The sequence below is a fragment of the Schistocerca nitens genome, chromosome 8 (assembly GCF_023898315.1).
Source record: "Schistocerca nitens isolate TAMUIC-IGC-003100 chromosome 8, iqSchNite1.1, whole genome shotgun sequence".
Lineage (NCBI taxonomy): Eukaryota > Metazoa > Arthropoda > Insecta > Orthoptera > Acrididae > Schistocerca > Schistocerca nitens.
The window spans coordinates 123,806,402-123,831,970 of NC_064621.1; the positions used below are offsets into that span (position 1 = coordinate 123,806,402).

Below are 25,569 nucleotides of genomic sequence, written 5' to 3' on the forward strand. Positions count from 1 at the left end.
GTACCTTAAATTCCTCGCGTGGAGTTGTTTATACACGCTCCCTCGATGGACTGTCTGACGAAGAAATTCAGCACTACCTGTCAGACCAGGGCGTAACGGCTGTTCATAGGGTTATGAAAAGGGTTGACACGAAGATCATTCCAACCCGCACTGTCTTTTTGACATTTGACAAAGTGCAACTCCCTTCGAAAATCAAAGCAGGCTATGAGATAATTTCCGTTCGTCCTTACGTCCCAAACCCTACGCGTTGCTATCGGTGCCAGCGATTCAATCACACCAGCCAGTCCTGTTCTAATCCGGCCAAATGTGTTACGTGTGGCAGGGATGCCCATGAGGGTGCTTGTCCACCTCCATCCCCTCGCTGCATCAACTGTATGGGTGACCACGCTGCTTCCTCTAGAGATTGCCCAGTTTTTAAGGACGAAAAGCTCATCCAGGAAATCAGAGTGAAGGAAAAGGTGTCGACCTTTGCTGCTCGGAAGTTGTTCGCCAGTCGACAGCCCACCGTGCCTCAGACAGGCAAATACAGCACTGTCCTTGCTTCTCCTCGGCCAACAAAGGAGGCGGCCACGCAGACTTGCGACCTCACCTTTAGTGCCACGGTCGTCCGATCGGCCAGCGCAAAGATCGCCCGTTCAACTTCACCACTTTCGCCTGCCCACTCTTTGGCTCACCCTTCGTCGGGTTCTGCTAAATCTCGAGCCCAAAAGTCAGACACCAAGTCTTCGAAGAAAGAGCATACTCGTGAAGAGTTTTTACGTACGGCAACTTCACCACCATCGGTTCCTCCTTCCTCTAAACAACATACTTCCAAGAAGGCTACAAAGAAACCCAGTTCCTCTCCTTCTCCGCCAAGGCGTGTCCCATCCACAGCGCCACCTGGCGGAAATCGCCCTCGGCCGTCTTCTGTGTCGCCGAGGCGCACTGCTGGTGGCCGGTCAACCGGCCGATCGCTGGTGGCAGGAGCTGCTCCTGACCAACCTATGGATCAGGATCTTCTGCCTTCGGCCGAATGCCATTCCATGCTGTCGGTCGCAAGCTCTGAGCAGTCGTTGAGTTGACAGCACCCTTGGTCACATTCCTCTATTTTCTGTTCACCCTATGTCCATTATCCACTGGAATATCCGCGGCATTCGAGCCAATCGGGATGAATTGTCGATCCTCTTACGGTCCTACTCGCCGGTCATCTTCTGTCTTCAGGAAACAAAGCTGCGTCCTAATGACCGCTTTGTTCTCCCTCATTTTCAGTCCGTCCGATATGACCTCCCCTCTGTGGAAGGCACTCCAGCCCATGGAGGACTCATGATTCTTCTCCATGATACTCTCCATTATCATCCAATCCCCTTAGACAGTTCCTTCCAAGCTGTCGCCGTCCGTCTTTCCCTTTCTGGATACACGTTCTCTCTTTGTACTGTATACATTCCATCGTCCACACCAATGGCACGAGCTGATCTCCTTCATCTTCTTGGTCAGCTTCCACCCCCCTATTTGCTGGTTGGGGACTTCAATGCCCACCACCCGCTTTGGGGATCTCCACATCCTTGTCCACGTGGCTCCCTATTGCTAGACGTCTTCCACCAAGCGGATCTAGTTTGCCTCAACACTGGGGTCCCCACGTTTTTGTCTGCCTCCACGACAAATTTATCTCATTTGGACCTTGCAATCGGTACTGTTCCGCTTGCTCGGCGCTTCGAATGGTTCGCCCTAGATGATACACACTCGAGTGACCACTTTCCATGTGTCCTTAGGCTGCAGCCTCAACTGCCATATATGCGCCCGCGACGCTGGAAGTTTGCCCAAGCCGATTGGACACTTTTTTCGTCTCTAGCGACATTCGATGACCGTCGCTTTCCCAGCGTCGACGATGAGGTCACACATATTACCGACGTTATTCTTACAGCTGCGGAACGTTCCATTCCACGCACCTCCGAATTGCCCCGGCGCCCCCCAGTTCCTTGGTGGAACGAGGCATGCCGTGACGCAATCCGTGAGCGGCGACGTGCTCTTCGCATTTTCTGTCACCATCCTACTTTAGCAAACTGTATCCGCTATAAGCAACTCCGTGCGCGATGCCGTCGCGTCATCCGCGATAGCAAGAAGGCCAGCTGGCAATTCTTTATTAGCTCCTTTAACAGCTTCACTCCCTCCTCGGAAGTTTGGAGTCGGCTCCGACGGTTCTCAGGCGCGCCTAGTTTCTCCCCGGTCTCTGGGCTCACTGTCGCGCATGATACCTTAGTGGACCCCGTCGCAATTTCTAACTCATTGGGTCAGCACTTTGCTGCGATTTCGAGCTCTTCAAATTACCCGCCAGCGTTTCTCCAGAAGAAACGTGCAGCGGAAGTGCGACCTCTTGCTTTCTCCTCTCAAAATCGCGAAAGCTACAATACTGTTTTCTCCATGCGGGAACTCCAACATGCCCTCTCTTCTTCTCGCTCCTCCGCCCCTGGATCGGATGGTATCCATGTCCAAATGTTGCTGCATTTATCAACCCATAGTCTGCGTTACCTCCTTCGCCTTTATAATCGAATTTGGACCGACAGTACCTTTCCCAGACGATGGCGGGAAGCTATCGTCGTTCCCATTCCGAAACCTGGAAAGGACAAACATCTCCCCTCTAGTTATCGCCCCATTTCTCTCACGAGTAGTGTCTGTAAGATTTTGGAGCGTATGGTGAATTACCGTTTAGCTTGGTGGCTGGAATCCCGCAGTCTTTTACCACCTGCCCAATGCGGATTCCGAAAGCATCGCTCAGCAGTTGACCATCTTGTTGCTCTCTCCACTTATATCATGAACAATTTTCTCCGGAAACGCCAAACAGTAGCAATATTTTTTGATCTGGAGAGAGCATACGATACCTGTTGGAGGACAGGCATCCTCCGCACACTGTTCTCTTGGGGCTTTCGAGGCCGGCTGCCCCTTTTTCTTCGCGAATTTATGGCAGAGCGAACATTTAGGGTGCGGGTGAACACTACTCTCTCCCGTACTTTCTCTCAAGAAAACGGGGTACCCCAGGGCTCCGTGCTGAGTGTTGTACTGTTTGCCATCGCTATAAATCCTTCCTGACGTCTCGGGCTCCCTCTTTGTGGACGATTTTGCGATCTACTACAGCTCTCAACGGACCAGCCTTCTTGAACGACGTCTTCAAGGATGTCTCGATCGCCTCCACTCTTGGAGCCTCGAAACCGGCTTCCGTTTTTCTCCCAGTAAGACCGTTTGTATTAATTTTTGGCGACATAAGGAGTTTCTTCCGCCCTCCTTACATCTAGGTCCTGTCAACCTTCCGTTTTCAGACGTCACTAAATTCTTGGGTCTTATGTTTGACAGAAAACTGTGCTGGTCCTCCCACGTTTCCTATCTTTCGGCTCGCTGTCTGCGAACGCTCGACGCCCTCCGTGTCCTGAATGGTACCTCCTGGGGAGCGGACCGAGTGGTCCTTCTCCGCCTCTATCGCGCCTTAGTGCGCTCGAAATTGGACTATGGAAGCATCGTCTACTCCTCTGCTCGGCCGTCTATTCTTCGGCGTCTCGACTCTATCCACCACCGTGGATTACGTTTAGCGTCTGGAGCTTTTTACACTAGCCCTGTGGAAAGCCTTTATGCTGAGACTGCTGAACCTCCGCTGTCCAATCGGCGAGCGGTCCTTCTGAGCCGTTATGCTAGCCATCTGTCTTCCATGCCTGCTAATCCAGCCCACGACCCTTTTTTCGACGCCTCCTTTGATGTAGGGTATGCAGGCCGCTCCTCCTCCCTACTACCCCCGGGAGTCCGCTTCCGTCAACTGCTCCATTCTCTTTCCTTCCGCTTTCCTAAAACCTTCTTGACAACTTGGGGTACAGCACCGCCTTGGCTTCGTCCCCGGATCTGTCTGCTCCGTGATCTTTGTCAATTTCCCAAGGATGGTACGCCTTCACTTGTTTATCGTCGGGCATTTGCTGCTCTATGTGCACAAATGACAGACGCCACCTTTATTTACACCGACGGCTCGAAAACATCGTTGGGTGTAGGGAGTGCCTATATTGTTGGTGACGCCCCAAATCACTTTCGGCTTCCCGACCAGTGTTCTGTTTATACTGCGGAGCTTTTCGCTGTTCTCCAGGCTGTCCACTACATCCGCCGCCATCAGCGGATACAGTACGTAATCTGCTCAGATTCTCTCAGCTCTCTCCTCAGTCTCCAAGCTCTTTACCCTGTGCACCCTCTGGTCCACCGGATTCAGGACTGTCTGCGCTTGCTCCACCTGGGGGGCGTCTCGGTGGCGTTCCTCTGGCTCCCGGGACACGCTGGTATCTGTGGGAATGAGGCGGCTGATATAGCAGCCAAGGCTGCAGTTTCTCTTCCTCGGCCAGCTATTCAGTCGCTTCCCTTCACCGATCTACGGAGCGGTTTATGTCGCAAAGTTGCTCATTTATGGCATGCGCATTGGTCAACACTTCCCCGCAATAAATTGCGGGAAGTGAAAGCCCTTCCTTTCGCTTGGACCTCTTCCTCCCGAACGAGTCGTCGGGAGGAGGTAATTTTAGCTAGACTCCGGATAGGGCACTGTCGTTTTAGCCATCGGCATCTTTTAAGCGGCGATCCTCCCCCACTCTGTCCCCACTGCTCTCAGCTGTGGACGGTAAGACACCTTTTAATTGAATGCCCCTATTTTAATCCGTTACGCTCCCGTCTACAGCTATCGCCTGATCTATCGTCGATTTTAGCAGATGACACGCGCTCAGCCGACCGCGTTCTCCAGTTTATTAGTGACAGTGAAATGACGTCAGTCATTTGAAGTTTTATCGGGGACCATCAACCCCTCTCTGTAGTGGACTTTTAAGCCTTGTTTCTGCTTTTCGTGTCCAATTTTTTGAGTTTTGTTCCCATTTTTGCTGTTTTCCATTTTCAGTTTTTATTCTTTCCTCAGTCGCGGACCGGGCGCTAATGACCATAGCAGTTTTGCGCCCTAAAACCAAAATAAATAAATAAATAAATGCCATAAGCTTTATTTATTAACATTTGCTTCTAAGAATTGACAGTTTGTGACCAGCAGAAATATACACTGAAGAGCCAAAGAAACTGGTAGACCTGCCTAATATTGTGTGGGGCCCCCACGAGCATTCAGAAGTGCCGCAGCATGACATGGCATGGATTCGACTAATGTGTGAAGTAGTGCTGGAGGGAACTGACACCACAAATCCTGCAGGACTGTCCATAAATCCGTAAGAATGTGAGGGACTGGAGATCTCTTTTGAACCACACATTGCGAGAAATCCCAGATATGCTCAATAATATCATGTCTGGGGAGTTTGGTGGCCAGTGGAACTGTTTAAACTCTGAAGAGTGTTCCTGGAGCGACTTTGTAACAATTCTGGACATGTAGGGTGTCGCATTGTCCTGCTGGAATTGCCCAAGTCTTTCGGAATGCACAATGTACATAAATCAATCCCGGTGATCAGACAGGATGGTTATGTATTTGTCACTTGTTAGTCATATCTAGATGTATCGGGTGTCTAACTGCACATATCCCACACCATTGCAGGGGCTCCACCAGCTTGAATAGTCCCCTGCTGACATGCAGGGCCCATCGATTCATGAGGTTGTATCCATACCTGCACATCCATCTGCTCGATACAATTTGGAAGAGACTTGTTCGACCAGGCAATGTGTTTCCATCAACAGTCCAATGTCCATGTTGACGGGTCCAGGCAAGGTGTAAAGCTTTGTGTTGTGTAGTCATCAAGGGTACACAAGTGAGCCTTCGGGTCCGAAAGCCCATATCAATTATGTTTCTTTGAATTGTTTGCATGCTGACACTTGGTGATGGCACAGCATTGAAATCTGCAGCAATTTGCGGAAGGTTGCACTTCTGTCACGTTTAACGATTCTCTTCAGTTTTCGTTGGTCTCGTTCCTGCAGTGTCTTTTTGCGGCTGAAGGGATGTTGGAGATTTGATGTTTTTACCGGATGCCTTATATTCACAGTACACTCGTGGAATCGTCATACAAGAAAATCCCCACTTCATCGCATTTTCGGAGATGCTGTGTCTCATTCCTCATGCACAGACTATAACACTATGTTCAGACTCACTAAGTAAATCTTAGTGAGTCTGAACATAGTGTTATCTTCTTCCCCCATGAACCATGGACCTTGCCGTTGGTGGGGAGGCTTGCGTGCCTCAGCGATACAGATGGCCGTACCGTAGGTGCAACCACAACGGAGGGGTATCTGTTGAGAGGCCAGACAAACATGTGGTTCCTGAAGAGGGGCAGCAGCCTTTTCAGTAGTTGCAGGGGCAACAGTCTGGATGATTGACTGATCTGGCCTTGTAACATTAACCAAAACGGCCTTGCTGTGCTGGTACTGCGAACGGCTGAAAGCAAGGGGAAACTACAGCCGTAATTTTTCCCGAGGACATGCAGCTTTACTGTATGATTAAATGATGATGGCATCCTCTTGGGTAAAATATTCCGGAGGTAAAATAGTCCCTCATTCGGATCTCCGGGTGGGAACTACTCAAGAGGACGTCGTTATCAGGAGAAAGAAAACTGGCATTCTACGGATCGGAGCGTGGAATGTCAGATCCCTTAATCGGGCAGGTAGGTTAGAAAATTTAAAAAGGGAAATGGATAGGTTAAAGTTAGATATAGTGGGAATTAGTGAAGTTCGGTGGCAGTAGGAACAAGACTTTTGGTCAGGTGATTACAGGGTTATAAATACAAAATCAAATAGGGGTAATGCAGGAGTAGGTTTAATAATGAATAAAAAAATAGGAGTGCGGGTTAGCTACTACAAACAGCATAGTGAACGCATTATTGTGGCCAAGATAGACACAAAGCCCATGCCTACTACAGTAGTACAAGTTTATATGCCAACTAGCTCTGCAGATGATGAAGAAATTGATGAAATGTATGACGAGATAAAAGAAATTATTCAGGTAGTGAAGGGAGATGAAAATTTAATAGTCATGGGTGACTGGAATTCGTCAGTAGGAAAAGGGAGAGAAGGAAACATAGTAGGTGAATATGGATTGGAGGGAAGAAATGAAAGAGGAAGCCGCCTTGTAGAATTTTGCACAGAGCATAACTTAATCATAGCTAACACTTGGTTCAAGAATCATAAAAGGTGGTTGTATACCTGGAAGAATCCTGGAGATACTAATAGGTATCAGATAGATTATATAATGGTAAGACAGAGATTTAGGAACCAGGTATTAAATTGTAAGACATTTCCAGGGGCAGATGTGGATTCTGACCACAATCTATTGTTTATGAACTGCAGATTGAAACTGAAGAAACTGCAAAAAGGTGGGAATTTAAGGAGATGGGACCTGGATAAACTGAAAGAACCAGAGGTTGTAGAGAGTTTCACGGAGAGCATAAGGGAACAATTGACAGGAATGGGGGAAAGAAATACAGTAGAAGAAGAATGGGTAGCTCTGAGGGATGAAGTAGTGAAGGCAGCAGACGATCAAGTAGGTAAAAAGACGAGGGCTAATAGAAATCCTTGGGTAACAGAAGAAATATTAAATTAATTGATGAAAGGAGAAAATATAAAAATGCAGTAAATGAAGCAGGCAAAAGGGAATACAAACGTCTCAAAAATGAGATCGACAGAAAGTGCAAAATGGCTAAGCAGGGATGGCTAGAGGACAAATGTAAGGATGTAGAGGGTTGTCTCACTAGGGGTAAGATAGATACTGCCTACAGGAAAATTAAAGAGACCTTTGGAGAGAAGAGAACCACTTGTATGAATATCAAGAGCTCAGATGGCAACCCAGTTCTAAGCAAAGAAGGGAAGGCAGAAAGGTGGAAGGAGTATATAGAGGGTTTATACAAGGGCGATGTACTTGAGAACAGTATTATGGAAATGGAAGAGGATGTAGATGAAGATGAAATGGGAGATAAGATACTGCGTGAAGAGTTTGACAGAGCACTGAAAGACCTGAGTCGAAACAAGGCCCCGGGAGTAGACAACATTCCATTAGAACTACTGATGGCCTTGGGAGAGCCAGTCATGACAAAACTCTACCATCTGGTGAGCAAGATGTATGAGACAGGCGAAATACCCACAGACTTCAAGAAGAATATAATAATTCCAATACCAAACAAGCAGGTGTTGACAGATGTGAAAATTACCGAACTATCAGTTTAATAAGTCACAGCTGCAAAATACTAACGTGAATTCTTTACAGACGAATGGAAAAACTGGTAGAAGCGGACCTCGGGGAAGATCAGTTTGGATTCCGTAGAAATGTTGGAACACGTGAGGCAATACTAACCTTACGACTTATCTTAGAAAAAAGATTAAGAAAAGGCAAACCTACGTTTCTAGCATTTGTAGACTTAGAGAAAGCTTTTGACAACGTTAACGGGAATACTCTCTTTCAAATTCTGAAGGTGGCAGGGGTAAAATACAGGGAGCGAAAGGCTATTTACAATTTGTACAGAAACCAGATGGCAGTTATAAGAGTCGAGGGGCATGAAAGGGAAGCAGTGGTTGGGAAAGGAGTGAGACAGGGTTGTAGCCTCTCCCCGATGTTATTCAATGTGTATATTGAGCAAGCAGTAAAGGAAACAAAAGAAAAATTCGGAGTAGGTATTAAAATTCATGGAGAAGAAGTAAAAACTTTGAGGTTCGCCGATGACATTGTAATTCTGTCAGAGACAGCAAAGGACTTGGAAGAGCAGTTGAACGGAATGGACAGTGTCTTGAAAGGAGGATATAAGATGAACATCAACAAAAGCAAAACGAGGATAATGGAATGTAGTCAAATTAAATCGGGTGATGCTGAGGGGATTAGATTAGGAAATGAGACACTTAAAGTAGTAAAGGAGTTTTGCTATTTAGGGAGTAAAATAACTGATGATGGTCGAAGTAGAGGGGATATAAAATGTAGACTGGCAATGGCAAGGAAATCGTTTCTGAAGAAGAGAAATTTGTTAACATCGAGTATAGATTTAAGTGTCAGGAAGTCGTTTCTGAAAGTATTTGTATGGAGTGTAGCCATGTATGGAAGTGAAACATGGACGATAACCAGTTTGGACAAGAAGAGAATAGAAGCTTTCGAAATGTGGTGCTACAGAAGAATGCTGAAGATAAGGTGGGTAGATCACGTAACTAATGAGGAGGTATTGAATAGGATTGGGGAGAAGAGAAGTTTGTGGCACAACTTGACTAGAAGAAGGGATTGGTTGGTAGGACATGTTTTGAGGCATCAAGGGATCACAAATTTAGCATTGGAGGGCAGCGTGGAGGGTAAAAATCGTAGAGGGAGACCAAGAGATGAATACACTAAGCAGATTCAGAAGGATGTAGGTTGCAGTAGGTACTGGGAGATGAAGAAGCTTGCACAGGATAGAGTAGCATGGAGAGCTGCATCAAACCAGTCTCAGGACTGAAGACCACAACAACAACAACAAAGTAAATCTTGATAAACTGCTGTTGTAGCAGCAGTAACCGATCTAACAACTGCGCCAGACTCTTGTCTTATATAGGCATTGCCGACCACAGTGCCATATTCTGCCTGTTTGTATATAACTGTATTTGAATATGCATGCCTATACCAGTCTTTTTGGCACTTCAGTGTACTTCAAACGCAGTCATATAGTTCACTGTTTGTGTGACTTTACTTGGACAATGTTACTAGCACTGTGTGTACTTTAGGACGCTTACTGTGCAATCCCAGTGGAACGACACACTCATCCCATCCAAACTCTGAGCCACATGTGCTCTAACAATGGTGCTTCATGCCACTTCTCACACTTCTTATTGGCAGCAATGTCAAACACTATTGTTTACTGAATGTTAACTCTGCTTCTCATTATATTATTGTCTGCTGTTTTCTGGTCTGGAGACAAACTGTGAATCTTGCATTAATAAATACTGATGACCTTGTCAACAGAAACTGAAGTGAAAAGGTGTCCGTCCATCCCCATAAACTGTCTTAAGTTTTACCTTCAGTTCTTTCCCAGTATCACTGCATGTACTCCTTCCCTTTAGAGACCCCACTGGCTCCACTCTATGTTGACTGGTGATATTGGGGCCCACTAACTGCAGCTGCCTCCCACACATGCCATGTGGCCCACTCGTATCCTCACATCCCTGAATAATTTGATAGGCCTGCTGGATTAAAACACAAATATCCCCACTACATACACTCTGATCTTTATGCTGTTGTCACCATTCTTAGTTTAAAAAACATTGCTTCAATGAAGATGTTTACCAGCTAATTACTTTCCATAATGAGTATGTTTAATTGGTTGAATTTTTGACTGGAGTGTACACTGTGTTATGGTAGTACAATGCCATATCTCACCTAGCCTCCACTGTTTTTAAACTTTCAATGACTTAAAGAAAAACATCAACCAAATTTCTGATCATTGATGCTATTAGCTGGGAGTCTTTTCTCCACTCTTCCTATCACTAACATTGTAATTAATTAGCTTTTCTGCAGAGACTAGCTTTTTCACCAATTCTACTAATTATGTTTTCATTCTGCCATTAAGTATGCCAATTAGCCAGTCAACCTTTATTGTCTATTACAAATATTTAACTCTCATTTAATACACATCTAAATCTTTCCCAGATATATGGCCTTGTGAAAGTGTTGTTTCACTTTGACATGTATATGCTTTGCTTAGCCACCACACTTTTCATTCATTATTTAATCTGTTTATCTCTATTCACTTTCTCATACGAATCATCACTTTACACTGTGGACAAAATTGGACAGGAAGTTTAGTTCTCCACCTTGAGGTCTACCATACTCAGGGGTGATATAAGAAGGCAATGGTGATCAGTGCTTCGATGTGATGCCGTCGACACCTTCAGACTGTACACACTGATCCGTACTTTTTGCCTCTTTTTCCCCCAACTGTGGGCATCAGTGTATCTGATTCAGTTGTCAGACCACACTTATTGTCTTAACATTTCACCTAGATCCATAACTGCCTTGACCTAGATACCTGGTCAAAAATTATCTGTTAACTCAATCCTTACTGTTCTTTTTTTGCTATCATCATTCATACTGTTCTCACTAAGGGATTCTTGTACTTTGTTGGGAACACTTTGTCTCCTCCATAGGTTCTTCTGCCCTTCTAACCCCCCCCCCCCCCTCCCAGCCCCCCCCCCCCCCCCCCCCCCCTGTGGGCTCACTGACGGGTTCGTGCTTGGCTAACATGGGACCCCAGCCTTCACAGCATCTTTCCCCTTTCGTGCTGCATGTCTATCCTCTTGCTATTCTCCCCCCTTCCATGGGGAAAATGCCTGGGATGTTTTTGGAAATATGTTCTAAATTTTCAGTGGTCAATACCAGTACAGTCTCTCCATTGTTATTCGTTCCTTTTTTCTTTCTTCGTTCCCCTTCTCCTATCCTCCCTCAGCTTTGGTGCTAGAGGCTCCTCTTCTTCTTCCTCCCTGGGCACTCTTAAAGGCCAGACCATGCATCTGATGCATAATAGGTAACTGGGTAATGGGTAACTCCCAGTCTCGGGTTGACAGGTAGAATTCGCACGTACCCCCTGGTACAGGCCAGGCCAAGGAGGGATGACTGCCTGAGCTGCTACCTTCTCAAATTTCTGATTGGTCCCTCTGTCAGGTGTTCAGGACGTGTGAACAATCACCTAAGGTGGGTGCACCCCCCTGAGAGGGGCCCCCAGTTGTAAGGAGCGCACCATCGGAGTCGCTGACAATCATGGGGGATTTTCTCGCAGTGAGACAATCATCACGTCCATAGTCAGTGCCTCATCACGTCCGTAGTCAGTGCCTCATCACGTCCGTAGTCAGTGCCTACTAAATGTAAACAGAATTAGGCTAACAATTCAAAAAACATCCCAGCTGCACAATTGTTCCTTGTGGTTTCACGTACTGAAGATGTTTAGTCCTTTGCTATAGTAGATGTGTTTATTATTCAGAAAGGTGTTGATGCAGTTGCTGGCCCTGTGAAATCCTGCTCTCGTTTATGCAATTGCACTATTCTTTTGGAGACTACTTCTGATTCTCAAGCACAAAAACTGCTTGTAGCTTCACTCCTCCACAGCTATCCTGTTCATGTCGAGGCCCCCTGAATGGTGAATTCTTCCCATGGTGTTACTTACAATAATCTGCTTGATGATCTGACCGAGGCAGGAAACCAAACGTGCCTTTCTGATCTGTGTCTCATCGCAGTCCGTCGGATGATGAAAATGGTAGTGCATCCTTAGTACCCACACACACTTTTTTTCTCACTTTTGATAGAATGGTGCTTCAGTCTGAGATCAAAGCAGGCTATGAGGTTATCACAGTCTGACTGTACATTCCGAACCCGATGCGCTGCTAGCAATGTCATCGTTTCAACCACACTCGAACGTCCTGTTGACATCCGTCCAAATTTGTAACCTGTGGTAGGGATGTCCATGAGGGCGATTGTCCACAGCCCTCTCCCTGCTGTATCAATTGCAATGGTGACCATACCACCTCTTCCCGAGATTGTCCCATATATCTCGATGAGCGGGCTTTCCAGCAGATCTGGGCAAAGGAAAAACTGTCTTACCCGGTCATCGCAAGTTGTTGCATAGTCAGAAGCCCTGTGTTCTACTGTATGGCACTTAAAATACTGTTCTTGCTACATTTCGCTCCATGAAGGACACGGTCACACAGACAAGCAACCTCAGATTCAGCACCGCAGTTGTAAAATCGCCCAGTTTCATGGTAGCATCACTGTCTTCCCTCCAGCAGTGTAACAAGCCACCAAGCTCTTGCCATGGCAGCTTAACTTCAAGCTACCAGCAACTTGCCCGGTGGGTGTGAGCCCTTCACCACCTTGGCTTTGTACAGCGGCCTTCATTTTCTTTCTAAGGACACTACTTCAACCTCACTCTTATCGCTGTAAGTTTCACCATCTTCGCATGGAACTCCGCGATAATACCTTTTTGTACACTGATGGCTCTTGGACTGACCGTGGTTTCGGGTGTGCCTTTGTCATTGGCATCAATGATTTTATAGTATTGGCTCCTGGAACACTGCTCAGTATTTGCAGCAGAGCTCTTCGCCCTGTATCTGCCCACACAGTTCATTCAGAGACACAGTTTTTTCAATTGCGTCATCTGCTCCAACTGTCTGTGCCCTTCAGAGCCTCTGTGTGCTGTACATTGCCCATACCTTAGTGCAGTGGGTTCAGGAAAGCTGTCACTTGTTCACTCTTGATGGAGCCACTGTGATGTTTATGTGGGTTCCTGGTCACATTGGCCTGATGGGAAAGGAGGCCGCTGATGCTGCTGCCAACATTGCAGTCCTCGTACCGCGGCCTGCTAGTTCTTCCATTCCCTCCGACGAGTCTCTGTGTTGCTGTCTGTCAGCAGGTGGTATCACTTTGGCACCACCACTGGTCCTCTGTTCATGGGAACAAGCTTTGGGGAATTAAGCCTATCCAAGCAGCTTGGATGACCACCTCTCGGCCCTCTTGCCGTGAGATCATTTTAGTTAGGTTGCATATTAGGCACTGTCTTTTTAGCCATTGCCATTTGTTAAGTAGGGGACCCCCTCTCCCACTTTGTGCTCATTGCTCTCAACCTTTGATGGTTCGCTATTTCCTGTCAGAATGCCCCTTTTTTTAACCTCTTACATTCTCATTTATGTTTGCCATCTTAGTTATCGGCCTTTTTAGCAAATGACGCGTGGGCTGTAGACCACATTGTAGTTTTTATCTATTGTAGCAATATGGTGAAGGGCATTTAATCTTTAGTTCAGGACTTCCATTTCTCTATGGCGTATTTTGTGGACCTTTCTCAAAGTCCCTGTTTGCAGCTGTCTTTCCTTTCATTGATTGGGCTTAATGTGTAGTTGTTTTTAACTCCTGTTCTTTCATCCCGCCCACCCTTTTGTGTTCTATAGTTCTGACATGGGTGTGTATGACTCTAGTTCTTCCCTAAAATAAAACAAAACCCTCCAAGGTTGCCAATGGCCATCTTCCATCCTGCATCTTGCCCTCCCAGATGACCTTTGTACAGATCTGTAGGTTCCCATTCTCAGGCAGGAACTTACAATGAACATTTTACTGAACAGGGACTTCTCCTGGCCACCTTCTCTGCACACCATTCAGTCTGTGGCCCTGATTCCATTCATGACCTGTTGCTTCAACACTCCCTCCCCTCCTCTGTGCTCCCCATCCCTCCTCTGCCCCCTCCTTTCCCCTCCATCTCCTTCCCCCTCATTCCAGGCAATCAACCAACCAAAAGAAATTTATTCTTGCTCTGACCAGGATATAGATAACACATCCAGTAATTCCTATGTGAACAATTTTGGGTGCACATTTCCATGTAGGTGATAGTAATTAAATTTCCTACAGCAACTGAAGCTGCATCTGCTGAAGTAGCAAACGAAGCCAACATATACCTGTCTTGAAAACTTACTGTGCTTGCTTTTTATCAATTGCGCATCCATTATCAGATTATGCACAACTATATTCTTTGAAACAGCTCGAGCTCTGCAACCAGCACCTGTGTTTTGTCTCTCACATGCCCTTTAAAATTATAATTCTGTTGCACTTACACTATTTAACTTCATTATTAATCTTAGTATTGTACTCTCTCTCTCTCTCTCTCTCTCTCTCTCTCTCTCTCTCTCTCTCTCTCTCTCATTCCATTGCATCTGTTGAGGAATGATAACCAGTCTCATTTATTTCCACCATTTTTGAGACTGATTCTTTGTGTGGTTCATCACCATTATCGGATGCTGCAACAGTATCAGAATCTACCTTAGTAGTCATCTTTTTCAATGGTCTCTCCACCTGCTATTCTAATTAAAAGTTACATTTTGTAAACTATTCACCAATTTCATGCCTCGTTTCAGTTTTTAATCTTACCATTTCCAACTACACATGAGAATTTACTGCTTGCATGTTAGAATTTACTTTACATATTTTAGTGGTGAGTTCCATCTGTGGAGATTACTGAATTTTGCAATTAGTGACAGCAGCAAGACATTTTGTAATCAGGCTTTACCCCTGGGGCCAACTGCTTTGCCACTTCATCTCTTTCTGCTTGAGTGCCATAAACTACAACCAGCACTGAATTACTCACATTAATTTCCAGTGGTTCATATTTCACTTGTTCTAATGCTACAATACTTTGAGATTCTGCCCTCGTCTCCATGTCTGACAGTACTCATGAATACATATCTGGACTAAAACCTTCTGAACTCCTTAATCCTCTATTACACTATTAAGTGTCCATTATAATTAGGTCCTTATCTTATACATTTGTTTCTACAGGGTCTTTAATTACATATGACATTTTGCCTTAAAGAGTTATTATTTTGATGTGTGAAACCATTTGAGATGCAAGGAATTTTATGAATATCCCATTCTGGTTTTATTGCTGGCACATGTTTTTGGGATGAAGCACTTTACGTACAATCCATTTTCTTGAAATTGGTGATAGATAGCAGTATCTTCCCAAGTTAAAAAAATAATTAAATATGTTCACTACATTTCATACACAGCAACATATGACTTAACATGCACCAAACGCAGAAATGCAGATTCGTAGCTGTTGTCATACTTTTGATACAACTACAGTAAGAGATTTCACTCGTCACCACCCTCAAATATTTATAGTGTGCTGAGGGCAGTACGAGAGGAGAATGAGGAGCACGCTGAAACGCTGATAATGATCAGTGACGAGAAAGCACACATTTAGTGATGGATACTCTACTTTGTACAAATCAGCTCAGGCAGCAGATACTGAAGTTAAACTACTATTCCAGAAGCTAAGGATAGATGGTTAACAGTTCTTGTCCCACTAGAATGTTCACTGAAGACGGGCTGTTACGGAATCACTAGAAGCAGATAATGTGACGCGAAGTACACGAGGAGAAGACTGTCTCCTCGGTAGTCGAGCTGACTCGGAACTGCACGCTCTGCTGCGACACCGGCGCGTATCATTTGTCTGGTGGTGCCACTGCTGCAGCTTTGGGGTGCAGCAATCACTGTTATATTCTGTCTCTGGAGTGGGTTGTCGACCTATTAATGCCTGGTGGTGCATGCTGTGCTTATGACACCACACTCTTCCCCCCAATGGTTGCATATGGCTGCAGTGTAAACTGAAGGCAAGGGAGGAGGTCTGAGTGGAGATGCAGCAGATGGGACAGAAATTGGGACTGCACCCAGTGACAGGCTTCCGTCTGCACCTTAGCATTCACCCAGAGCCCCCACAGGAACATTTGGCAAACTGCAGGGAGGGCACATGCCGACATCTAGGGCTGGAGTCTTGAATGCTGGAGGACCACTGCTGTGATTGCTGTTATGATAGCATCGGGGATGAGGTTGCGTCTACCTCCACGGGAAGCACCTCAGGCTGACGTGTCATATGGTCTGCAGCAGATGGCCGTGACCCTGGCTCCTGACTGTGTGCTGAAACTGTTGCATGAAAGATAGCAGCAGAATAATTGAGTGTCAGAGAGTGAAACTGGTTCCCAGTGTCTTTTGAGCAGCAACCCTGTGGGGAAAGAAACCAAGCACATGTTGTGTCAAAGGACACACAAAACAGTCCCCTGTTGCCATTGCTGTCAGGCTGCAAGGTCCTGAAGTGCACTGTATTCAGGATCTGAAAATGAGAATTTTTGTACTGACCAGTACTTCTCTTTGGTGCGTGCAGCAGATGAAGCAGGGTGTGATGCTAGCAGCCTTGCAGATGTTCAGCCAGGGAAGGTCCATCTCAAGGCATCACATGGTAGTTGAACAGGAACAGTTGCAATGCCTGCTCCTTTAACTGAGTTCTATGGAATTTATTCATCTGTGCCTTGAATGTTTGCACGAAATGTTCAGCTTCACCATTTGATTTCAGGTGGAACGGTGTCACGGTTTCAGATACAGTACTGTTGGTCGTGCAAAATTGTTCAGTTTTCTGTGAGGTGAGCTGTGGTCCATTGTCAGGCACTAGCACTTCTGGCAAGCCCTTGATGCAAAAGATTGAAGTAAGTGTTTTGATAGGACTGGCCAATGTCGTAGAGTTTATTGGAACCACAAAGGGAAGATGTCATGTCTTCAGTCTGGGCATCCATCCCTGGCCAAGAATAATGGCGTCGGTCAAGCTGTTTTGACCTTGCAGTACCTCAGTACCCCTACTGCAACAACCTTACAACATCCTGCTGAAAGGCGCATGGGATGATAACCCGGGCCTCGTCATTCGCAGTTGGTAACAGTAAAACATCACGCGGTGCTGATAAGGGTTGGCGGTGAACGAAGTACAAACATACGTCCAGCAGAACTATGTTTTTCACTCTCCTTGGCCATCCCGTGTGCATGTAATTCATCACAGTGCCTAAATCTGCAATTGTAACTGTCTCCTGTGCTGTGCGATGCAAGACCATTGAGAAATCGTGAACTGAGGAAGCATCCAGTGTGTCTTATTCGACAACACGATGCATCAGAGGAGTCAAACTGACCATCCTTGTCCACCTGTAACCTTGAAAACATATCGGCATTGAAATGTTGAGCCATAGAGTGATATAAGATTTCATAGTTGTACTTCGTCGGCAGGAAAGCCCATTTGCAATTTTTGCGCCGTATTTGGCAGGACAGCGTTGATTGGGTGGAAGAGTGAGTGGGTTATGATCCGTGACCACGTAGGACTTCCTTCCATAGAGGTAACGATGAAACTTGGCGGCACTATAAATGATCACCAATGCTTTTTTATCAATCTGACTGTAATTTTCCTGAATCTTAGTCAGAAGTTTGGGGCAACTGCTATTAGATGATCTGTTGATTCAACATGTTGCGACAGAATGGTGCATAGGCGAGTAGAAGAAGCATCAACCGCTAACACCATTGGTTTAGCTGGATCAAAACATATGAAGCATGTGGTACTAAGTATTGCCCATTTCAATCGATTAAGTCAGATGAAATTCCCTGATCCATGCAAACGGAACATTTACACAGTAACTTGTGAAGCAGAGCTGCAGTCTGAGAGGTGTGAGGAATGAACTTGAAGTAGTAGTTCAGTTTGCCTAACACTGGCTTGCAATTCCTTTAGATTTTTGGGAGCCAGCAAATCTTTGGTGGCTCACAAATTAGTCTCGGTGGGGTGAATATGAATACCCTGCACATTAATGACAAGTTCCAGATACTCTCTTTCCATCTGGAAAAAAGGGCACTTGTCTTGAGGCCTGCTGATAACTGTACTTGAAAAAGGCACATGAGATTGGCTAAATGTTCTGCAGAATATCCAGCATGACAATGTCATCCAGGTAATTTGAGCAAGAAGGCACCTTGGCAGTTACTTGTTCTAAAAGTAATTGAACATAAGCATCCGCCAAATCTATTTTGGAAAAATAATGACCCTCGTCCATCAGTTCCGTTGGGTGGGGGCAAGGGGTATGTGTTTATCACTGTCTGAGAGTTCTCAGTCAACTTAAAATCAACATAGACATCCTGAAGGTTTGTAAAGGATGAATAATGGGGAAGACCACTGACTTGCACTGATTGGCCATGATGACCCTGTCAGCTTGCCATTGCCATAAATGTTCAGTGACCTGTTTCCTAATGGCAATGGCCAGTTGCCTAGCCCGACAAAACTTTAGTTGTGCATTGTCTTTGTCTGACACGTGAGCTAAAGAACTGTTCGTACAACCCGTCACTGAAAAGTTTACTACACAGCTTGAAGCTTGTCTGTAGTGACGTCTGTTGAAATTTGCAACACTGAATTATGGATTGTCAATCCGAAAATGTCAAGAGTGTCTAAGTCAAAAATATTCTGTAAAGATTTGGCAGAATGTGCTGTGTGCCTTTGTTACACATTGAAAAGTAGCTGACATACTGAACGTTCCTAAAACTGGAGTTAACTGTCCATTATACGCTGACAACACGTGTAGCTGATCTCAGTAATAGTGACCCTAATCGTTCAGAGGATTAAGTTTGTTCAGAAGTGTAATGGAAGCACCATTGTCCAGTTGCAATTTGACGTCTTTCTTAGCTACTATCAAAGTAACAATCACCTTGTCCTGACTACATTCCTGTCATTGCTGTGGGCTGCTAAAGTGCATGACATATGCAGTGGGCAAAGATTTAGTAGTGGATCTGTGTTTGCATCAGCATGACTTGTTTGGCGCATGAAACTCACCCATCTGGTGTTCACTAAGTTTTGTAATTGGGTGACCTTTCACAAGATTTACTACAGCCACCAGGCTGCACTGTTACATGGATGGGTGTGCTGTTGGCAACATTAATGATTTGAACTGGTTTGGTGGCATGTTGCTTGGGAATTTGTCATCCCTGCAGCTTTTACGTGCACCCTGACTGAACATGGCCTTTTGTAACGCAAAAACAAGAAGTAGCATTGCGACTTGGGCACTGAGCACGCTTATGGTGACTAAGGTACTTTGGGCAGGACTTTGCTATGGTTTTCTGTCTACCAGCATTCTGCCTGTGTGGCATCTAAAGAAGGATCAATTTGTTTCAAAATAGAAGCACGAATTCTATTGTCACAAATATTTTGAGTTATAGTGTCATACAGCATGACATTGCTGTATGATTGTCCACGACGACACAAAAATTTGCAATTCAAAGTTCCTTGTAATTCAATGATCCGCTGTTTGAGTTCGAGCTGCTGCTCACTGAAGGTGGAGAAGCTTGAGCCTTGCAGCAGCCATGAGTTGTAAGTGGTTAACTTGCTAACTAAAGTCTTAAAACTCTTAACTGTTCTGGTTGTTCGTCAGGAAAATAATTCACTATCATCCTGTGCCCCTCCATATGGTTCGTCAATTGAGCTAACAATTCTGACCAGTCCTCATGCTGTTTGTTGAAACTGTGAAATGGTGGAATAGCCGTTGGAGGCTGCGGTTGAGGCTGCTGTGCCGCTTGTAGATTCTGCTGTTGTTGTTAGCTCCATCACAGCTTGCAGCAACTGCTGAATTTGCTCACTCTGTAACTGAATAACGGGCATTAAAGAATCGTCTTGTGATGCAGAAGCCATCCCTGTAAGGAATTTCGATTAGATGCCACACACAAAATAACACACTCGCCTCAGTAGTAGTGTCTGTCCTGAATCAAATGTCCACACACTGATGTACCACGCATATAGAAAGAAATAACAAGTAATAGATAAGAAGTAACAAGGGTAAGTAGGTAAAATCAAAAATTAATTCTGTAACTTGCACAGATTTTCCTGCGTGGCGCGAGCTGTTGTATCACACTTTTGGTGCAACCTCAAAAGGAGATTTTACATGTTGTAGCCCTCAACTGTTTACAATGCGCTAAGAGAAACACTGTGAGAGGAGGAGGAGGAGGAGCAGGAGGAGAACATTGAAACACTGATAATGATTAGTGATAAGAACACACACACATTTATTGACGAATACTCAGCTTTGTACAACTCAGCTCAGACAGCAGATTCTGAAGTTAGTTGTTGATGTGGACTTGCTAGAAGCAGATGATGCAGTGCGAAGTACACACGTATAACATGGTCTTCTCGATAGTCAAGCTAACTTGGAACGACCCACTCTGCTGTGGCACCAGCCCTTGTCACTTCTCTGGCGGTGCCTTCGCTGTGGCTTCTTGGTGCGGCAATTGCTGGGCTACATTCCATCTGTGGAGTGGGTTGTCGGCCTGTTGACACCTGTGGTGCTGGCTGCTGTTGCATGCTATGCTTAAACACAATAGAGACAACCTTTACTTTTCACTGCAGAAATTTCTTGCAATAATTTACCTAATGTCAAAAGATCGCAATAACAATGTACATTAATGAAATGATAGGCAGTTCATCATGAAGTGGAGAATGAAATAATAAGAGAAGCAACAAATCACACTTTTTTACCAGAAAGTTTCTTTACAATTGTTTGAGAAAGATTGCTGTTCGGCTGTCTTGCATACTTTGCCGCTCACTGAGTCAAGTTAAGCAGCTTCCTTTTGCACTGAATCATACGCCTTGTGAGAGGTTCACCATGTGAGGTAGCCATCACTTCCACCTGCTAGCTGGCATCAAGCACGTCGTCTAGCAGACTTATGGTGAACCATCCTCTGTGTGAGATAAGCTATAGTGTTTTCCCTGCTTCTTTGATTGGCTTGACAATAATGCTTGTATCACCTCCAAAAAGGAATAAAATGATGCACCATTAACATTAACTGCAATAATATCAAAAGTAAAGGTTGTGAGGTGGGTCCTGTGTGGACAGTGTAGTCAGTGGAGCACTTGGCTGCGAAAGACAAAGCTCACGGGTTCAAGTGATGGTCTGGCACATAGTTTTAATCTGTCAGCAAGTTTTAAATTGGAACACACTTCACTGCAGAGTAAAAATTCATCCTGGGTATGGGAGAACATTTTAAACAAGATTAATAACAGATATATTTCCAGAATCTGAGATGCAATCTATTCTATGGCGCAGTGTGAAATCATTACCAAAGTCAATTGGCATAGGGATAAACTGTGCTCGGATTTGGCAGCATATGCATAGCACCAAGAACGGATTGCAGCTGGAAAACCTGTCACTGTCATATAGCCTTTGTGATTAGAATCCAAATAGTGAGTGCATCTGAAATACTCCTTATGGCCTCATGTTGCAACCACTTTGGTAAAATTTAAACTAACAGGATTTCTAGGTTAAAACCTGTGATACTCTTGTAGACCCATGAATGTAACTGGTGTTATCTTGGAACTATAGCAAGATTTGTTTGAAATGTTGTAATTAGGTGCCAATTCTGGCAGCACAGGTGGTTTCTTAAATTAATGTCTTATGTTGTATCAGCCACTGACAGTAAAACAATTTAATTCACACATCAATAGAATAATTTTGTAATATGTGGTACAGTTCTGTAGAAGCCAATTGGTTATCTTAGTGAATGAATATTGGCAGTTCATGGCTAATTATATTAATGATTCCTCAAACATTTCTTTCTTGTATAAAACTACACCGACTCTCTTCCCATAAATTTCTGAAAAGGGAAAAAAATATGCCATTATCTTACTCACTGCATTCTTCTTATACATGGTAAACTTGTTACTAACTTCTTTGACCATCTTTACTACTTGAATAATTTCAGACAAATAAATCCAAGTCAAATAATTTCTCTCTGTTTCTCACCATTTCATTTTGTCACAAATGATACTTCATTGCTTCGTTAATAAATATTTTGTCACTTCTCGTATAACAAATATGCTAATGCCAGGTGAGAAAAAAAATGTGATTTTTGAATAGTATTGTAAATTACAATAATATTGTGTGGTTTAGGTTAGAAGAACTAGAAAAGACAGAAGGTCAGCTAGGAGACGCAGAAGAGGAAGAAGAACAGAAGGAATCTGAGGAAAAGGATGCAGATGATGCTGAAGACAAAGACGAAGAGGAGATTGAAGACCCCGATGAGGAAATGGACGATGGAACAGATTATGCAAATAATTATTTTGACAATGGGGAGGGCTATCTAGATGACGATGATGACAATTTGGAGGATGGACCTGTATATTGATGTGTAAATGAATGTAAATAGTGTGATAGGTTTTTATCATGTAAATATGTAACATACAACGTAATTGTAATGGCTTTCATTGCCACTTGTTGACAAATTGCGTGTTTGCTTCTGTCTTGGGGTTCTTTGGCCAATGTTTGATTAATGATTTTTGTAATGTTTGTAGGGTGAATCTTGGAGATTGCCAGCCACTCGTGCTGGCGAAAAATCAGAAAAATTGTCAAACGCATGTTGCTAAAAAGACCTGATTCAGAAGCCACAGGCAATTTGCCATTTACCACAGATTAAAGAATCAAGATAAACAGTTGATTGTTTGTGTGTTTGAGGTTTCTTTTAATATTAGATATTATCTGATAAATATTTTGTGTCTAAGATGTTCATATTGTGTGGCATCGTAAAATTAGTAGTTGTATGGCAACTCTTCCTTTCCCAAAAAGGAAGCACCGTGTAACCTACCTGATTTACCTGCACAGATGCCTTCAGTAGCTGGCACCTTCTTCAAAACCTGGTTGGAAAGTTGGTGGTGAAAGGAGGCTGTTGTAAATAATGTAGTCCACACCAAAACTTGGAAGTTCAAACACTTCAGTATCACTTCGATGTTGTGTGATCTGCGGTTCATGGCCAGTTCAAGCCTCACATACTTCAGTTCGATATGGATAAATAGGTAGCTATGTATTGCATCCGGCAGTCATTGTCGAGTTGCAACGTGAGTACGGTAACCTAATACCAATATGGCAGTTGATTTAACAGTGGCAAGAAATTATCATTGAAACTGCAAAGCGGAACACTTTCTTCAGTAGCAACACAGTTAAGGCAGGATATCTCAATGTTATTCAATTCAAATAGAATTATTAATGTTAGCTAGAAGTGCAGTCAGATTTTGTTCTCATCAAACAACACTGTCATTGTAGGTCATTGTTGGAGATCAGTACAGTCATATTAAAAGTGATTATCAAAAACTGTCACTGAAGTATTGAGTAACAAGTGGCAGGATATAGAACATGCTTCAAATGTGATGCACTTTTTTGGTTTAACATATCCACAGGGCAGCTATGGTACATTTGCTATATAGGTGGGCATAGGAATCATTACTCAATTACAATCTCACCACAGACTAACGATTCCATGATAGGGTTGGGTATTATAAAGAGTGGTGTAAGAATAAACTCTTACTTTGAAAACTTACAATACTTTAAAATTTGGCTAGGTTGGAATTTACTGTTTTTTATGAACTACAAGAACCAAATAGAATTTTGGATTACAGAAAATGTTATTGTAACAGTATTATGAAAAGAAAAGTAGCTACTCAGCATATAGTAGAGATGTTGAGTCTACAGATAGGCACAATAAAAAGATTTTCACAATTCAAGCTTTTGGCCAGTGGCCTTTGTCAATAAAACACACACACACACAAACACGCGCGCGCACACACACACACACGCAGACGAAACTCACACACATGACTGCAGTTTCAGCCAACTGAAACCACAATGTTATTGGTTCTAATTTATAAAAAATTTCTTCTGCAATGTGACTTCCCTCATTTACATGCCTAGGTGCCATGTTACAAATTAGTGAATTACATGACATTATTAATTAGTAAGTTAATCAATCAATGCTGTATGTTGTGTCGTACAGAAAAATTATGGCATTAAAAGTAGGTAGTCAAAGTTCAGAATCTCATAGAAGTAATGACACAATTTACTATGAAAAGTGGCAGCCTCTCTGAACTTTAAATTCTGTTAACATGGAAGATTATGAAACTTTGGAAAAATAAAATCGTGGATTGAAATGTGCTGCCTGTTCCATTGGTAATGCCAAATTTTTTTCCTGGTTTGGAAATATTGTAGATCCAGGGCTGATGGTAGGTTGAGAGTTTGGGTTGGCTGTGAAGTTTGTCAGGATAGCTGAGGCAGTTAGAGCAACTGCTCTAGAGAAGTGGAGCATCCTGCTTAGAGTCCCAGTCCAGCACAGATACTCAACCTTCCCCAGTGATTTATTTCAATGCCCCTAGGTGGCTCAAGTCCTGTTTATCATAATAAAATAAAATACATTATTGTAAACTTGGAGTGCTGCACTACTGAATTGAATTGTTTAGGTCATAATACTGAAATGCCTCCTAACTCACCCCAGATCTGCAAACCTGTGCTGTGTGAATATTTTCAAATAATGATATTTTCTAGTTAACATGATCTCTGGCCAAATTAATCATTCCAATTGATTCAGAATACTCAGATGGATATTTGAAGACAGTAGCTTGTTTTCGAAAGAACAGTTACTGCTGATGATCGTGCAGCTGTTCCCTGGAATAAATTATGACTAACTGACAACCTCAGCTGCCTACAGGTGTTGTTGTTATACCTCAATGTGGACAGCTGAAAATGTGTGCCCCGACCGGGACCCGAACACGGGATCTCCTGCTTACATGGCAGACGCTCTATCCATCTGAGCCACCGAGGACACAGATGAATAGCGCGACTGCAGGGACTTATCCCTTGCACGCTTCCCGTGAGACATCGAGGTATAACAACAACACCTGTCGGCAGCTGAGGTTGTCAGTTAAGTCATAATTTACTCAGATGGATGGTTTTCATAATGAAGTTACAATTATCTTGGCTTGACTATGAAGTTGTAGTTTTCATGTGTCTACTACAGATTATAAAAATGACTATTTTAGATATCGAATGAATTTTGGAAAAAAATATGTTGATTATTGGGGAGGAAAACACACCAGGTGGAGACAATCCAATCTGCCACTTCTCAATGTGTAGTTTGGTGTAACATGGGTTGCTAAACTATGGCCCATGGGACGAATCTTGTCCATGACATCAGCTCATCTGGCCCGCCGATGGGACTTCAAAGTGCTTTATGAAATGTATGGTGCATGAGCTGTTGTGATAAAATTAAAAATATATATATTATTTTTAGAAAAAAATGACATTTTTAATATTATTCTGAGAATATAGGTCTCCTCCTGACTGCTATGTGCTTAAACTTACCATTTTCAGTTTTCAATTATTGTATCTATATGTAGTACAGAATGATGGTGTAGCCCATCCTTGTCACTTTGTCAATTATCCGGCCCACTGTGAAAAAAAGTTTGGTAACCTCCGATTTAACAGTATGTAAATACACTAAGACAGAGAAAATGAAAGACA

At 43.9% G+C, this 25,569-nt stretch overlaps 1 protein-coding gene across 1 annotated transcript in view; it reads left to right on the forward strand.

Annotated features, from left to right (window-relative positions):
• LOC126199054 (DNA-directed RNA polymerase III subunit RPC7-like) overlaps positions 1-22,718 on the forward strand; it is a 46,265-nt gene extending 23,547 nt beyond the window's left edge. The window contains exon 4 of the mRNA XM_049935764.1: positions 22,177-22,718. Coding sequence (XP_049791721.1) covers positions 22,177-22,411 — 235 coding nt within the window. The 3' untranslated portion in view covers positions 22,412-22,718. The remainder of the gene's footprint in view (positions 1-22,176) is intronic.
• The last annotated feature ends 2,851 nt before the right edge of the window (positions 22,719-25,569 follow it).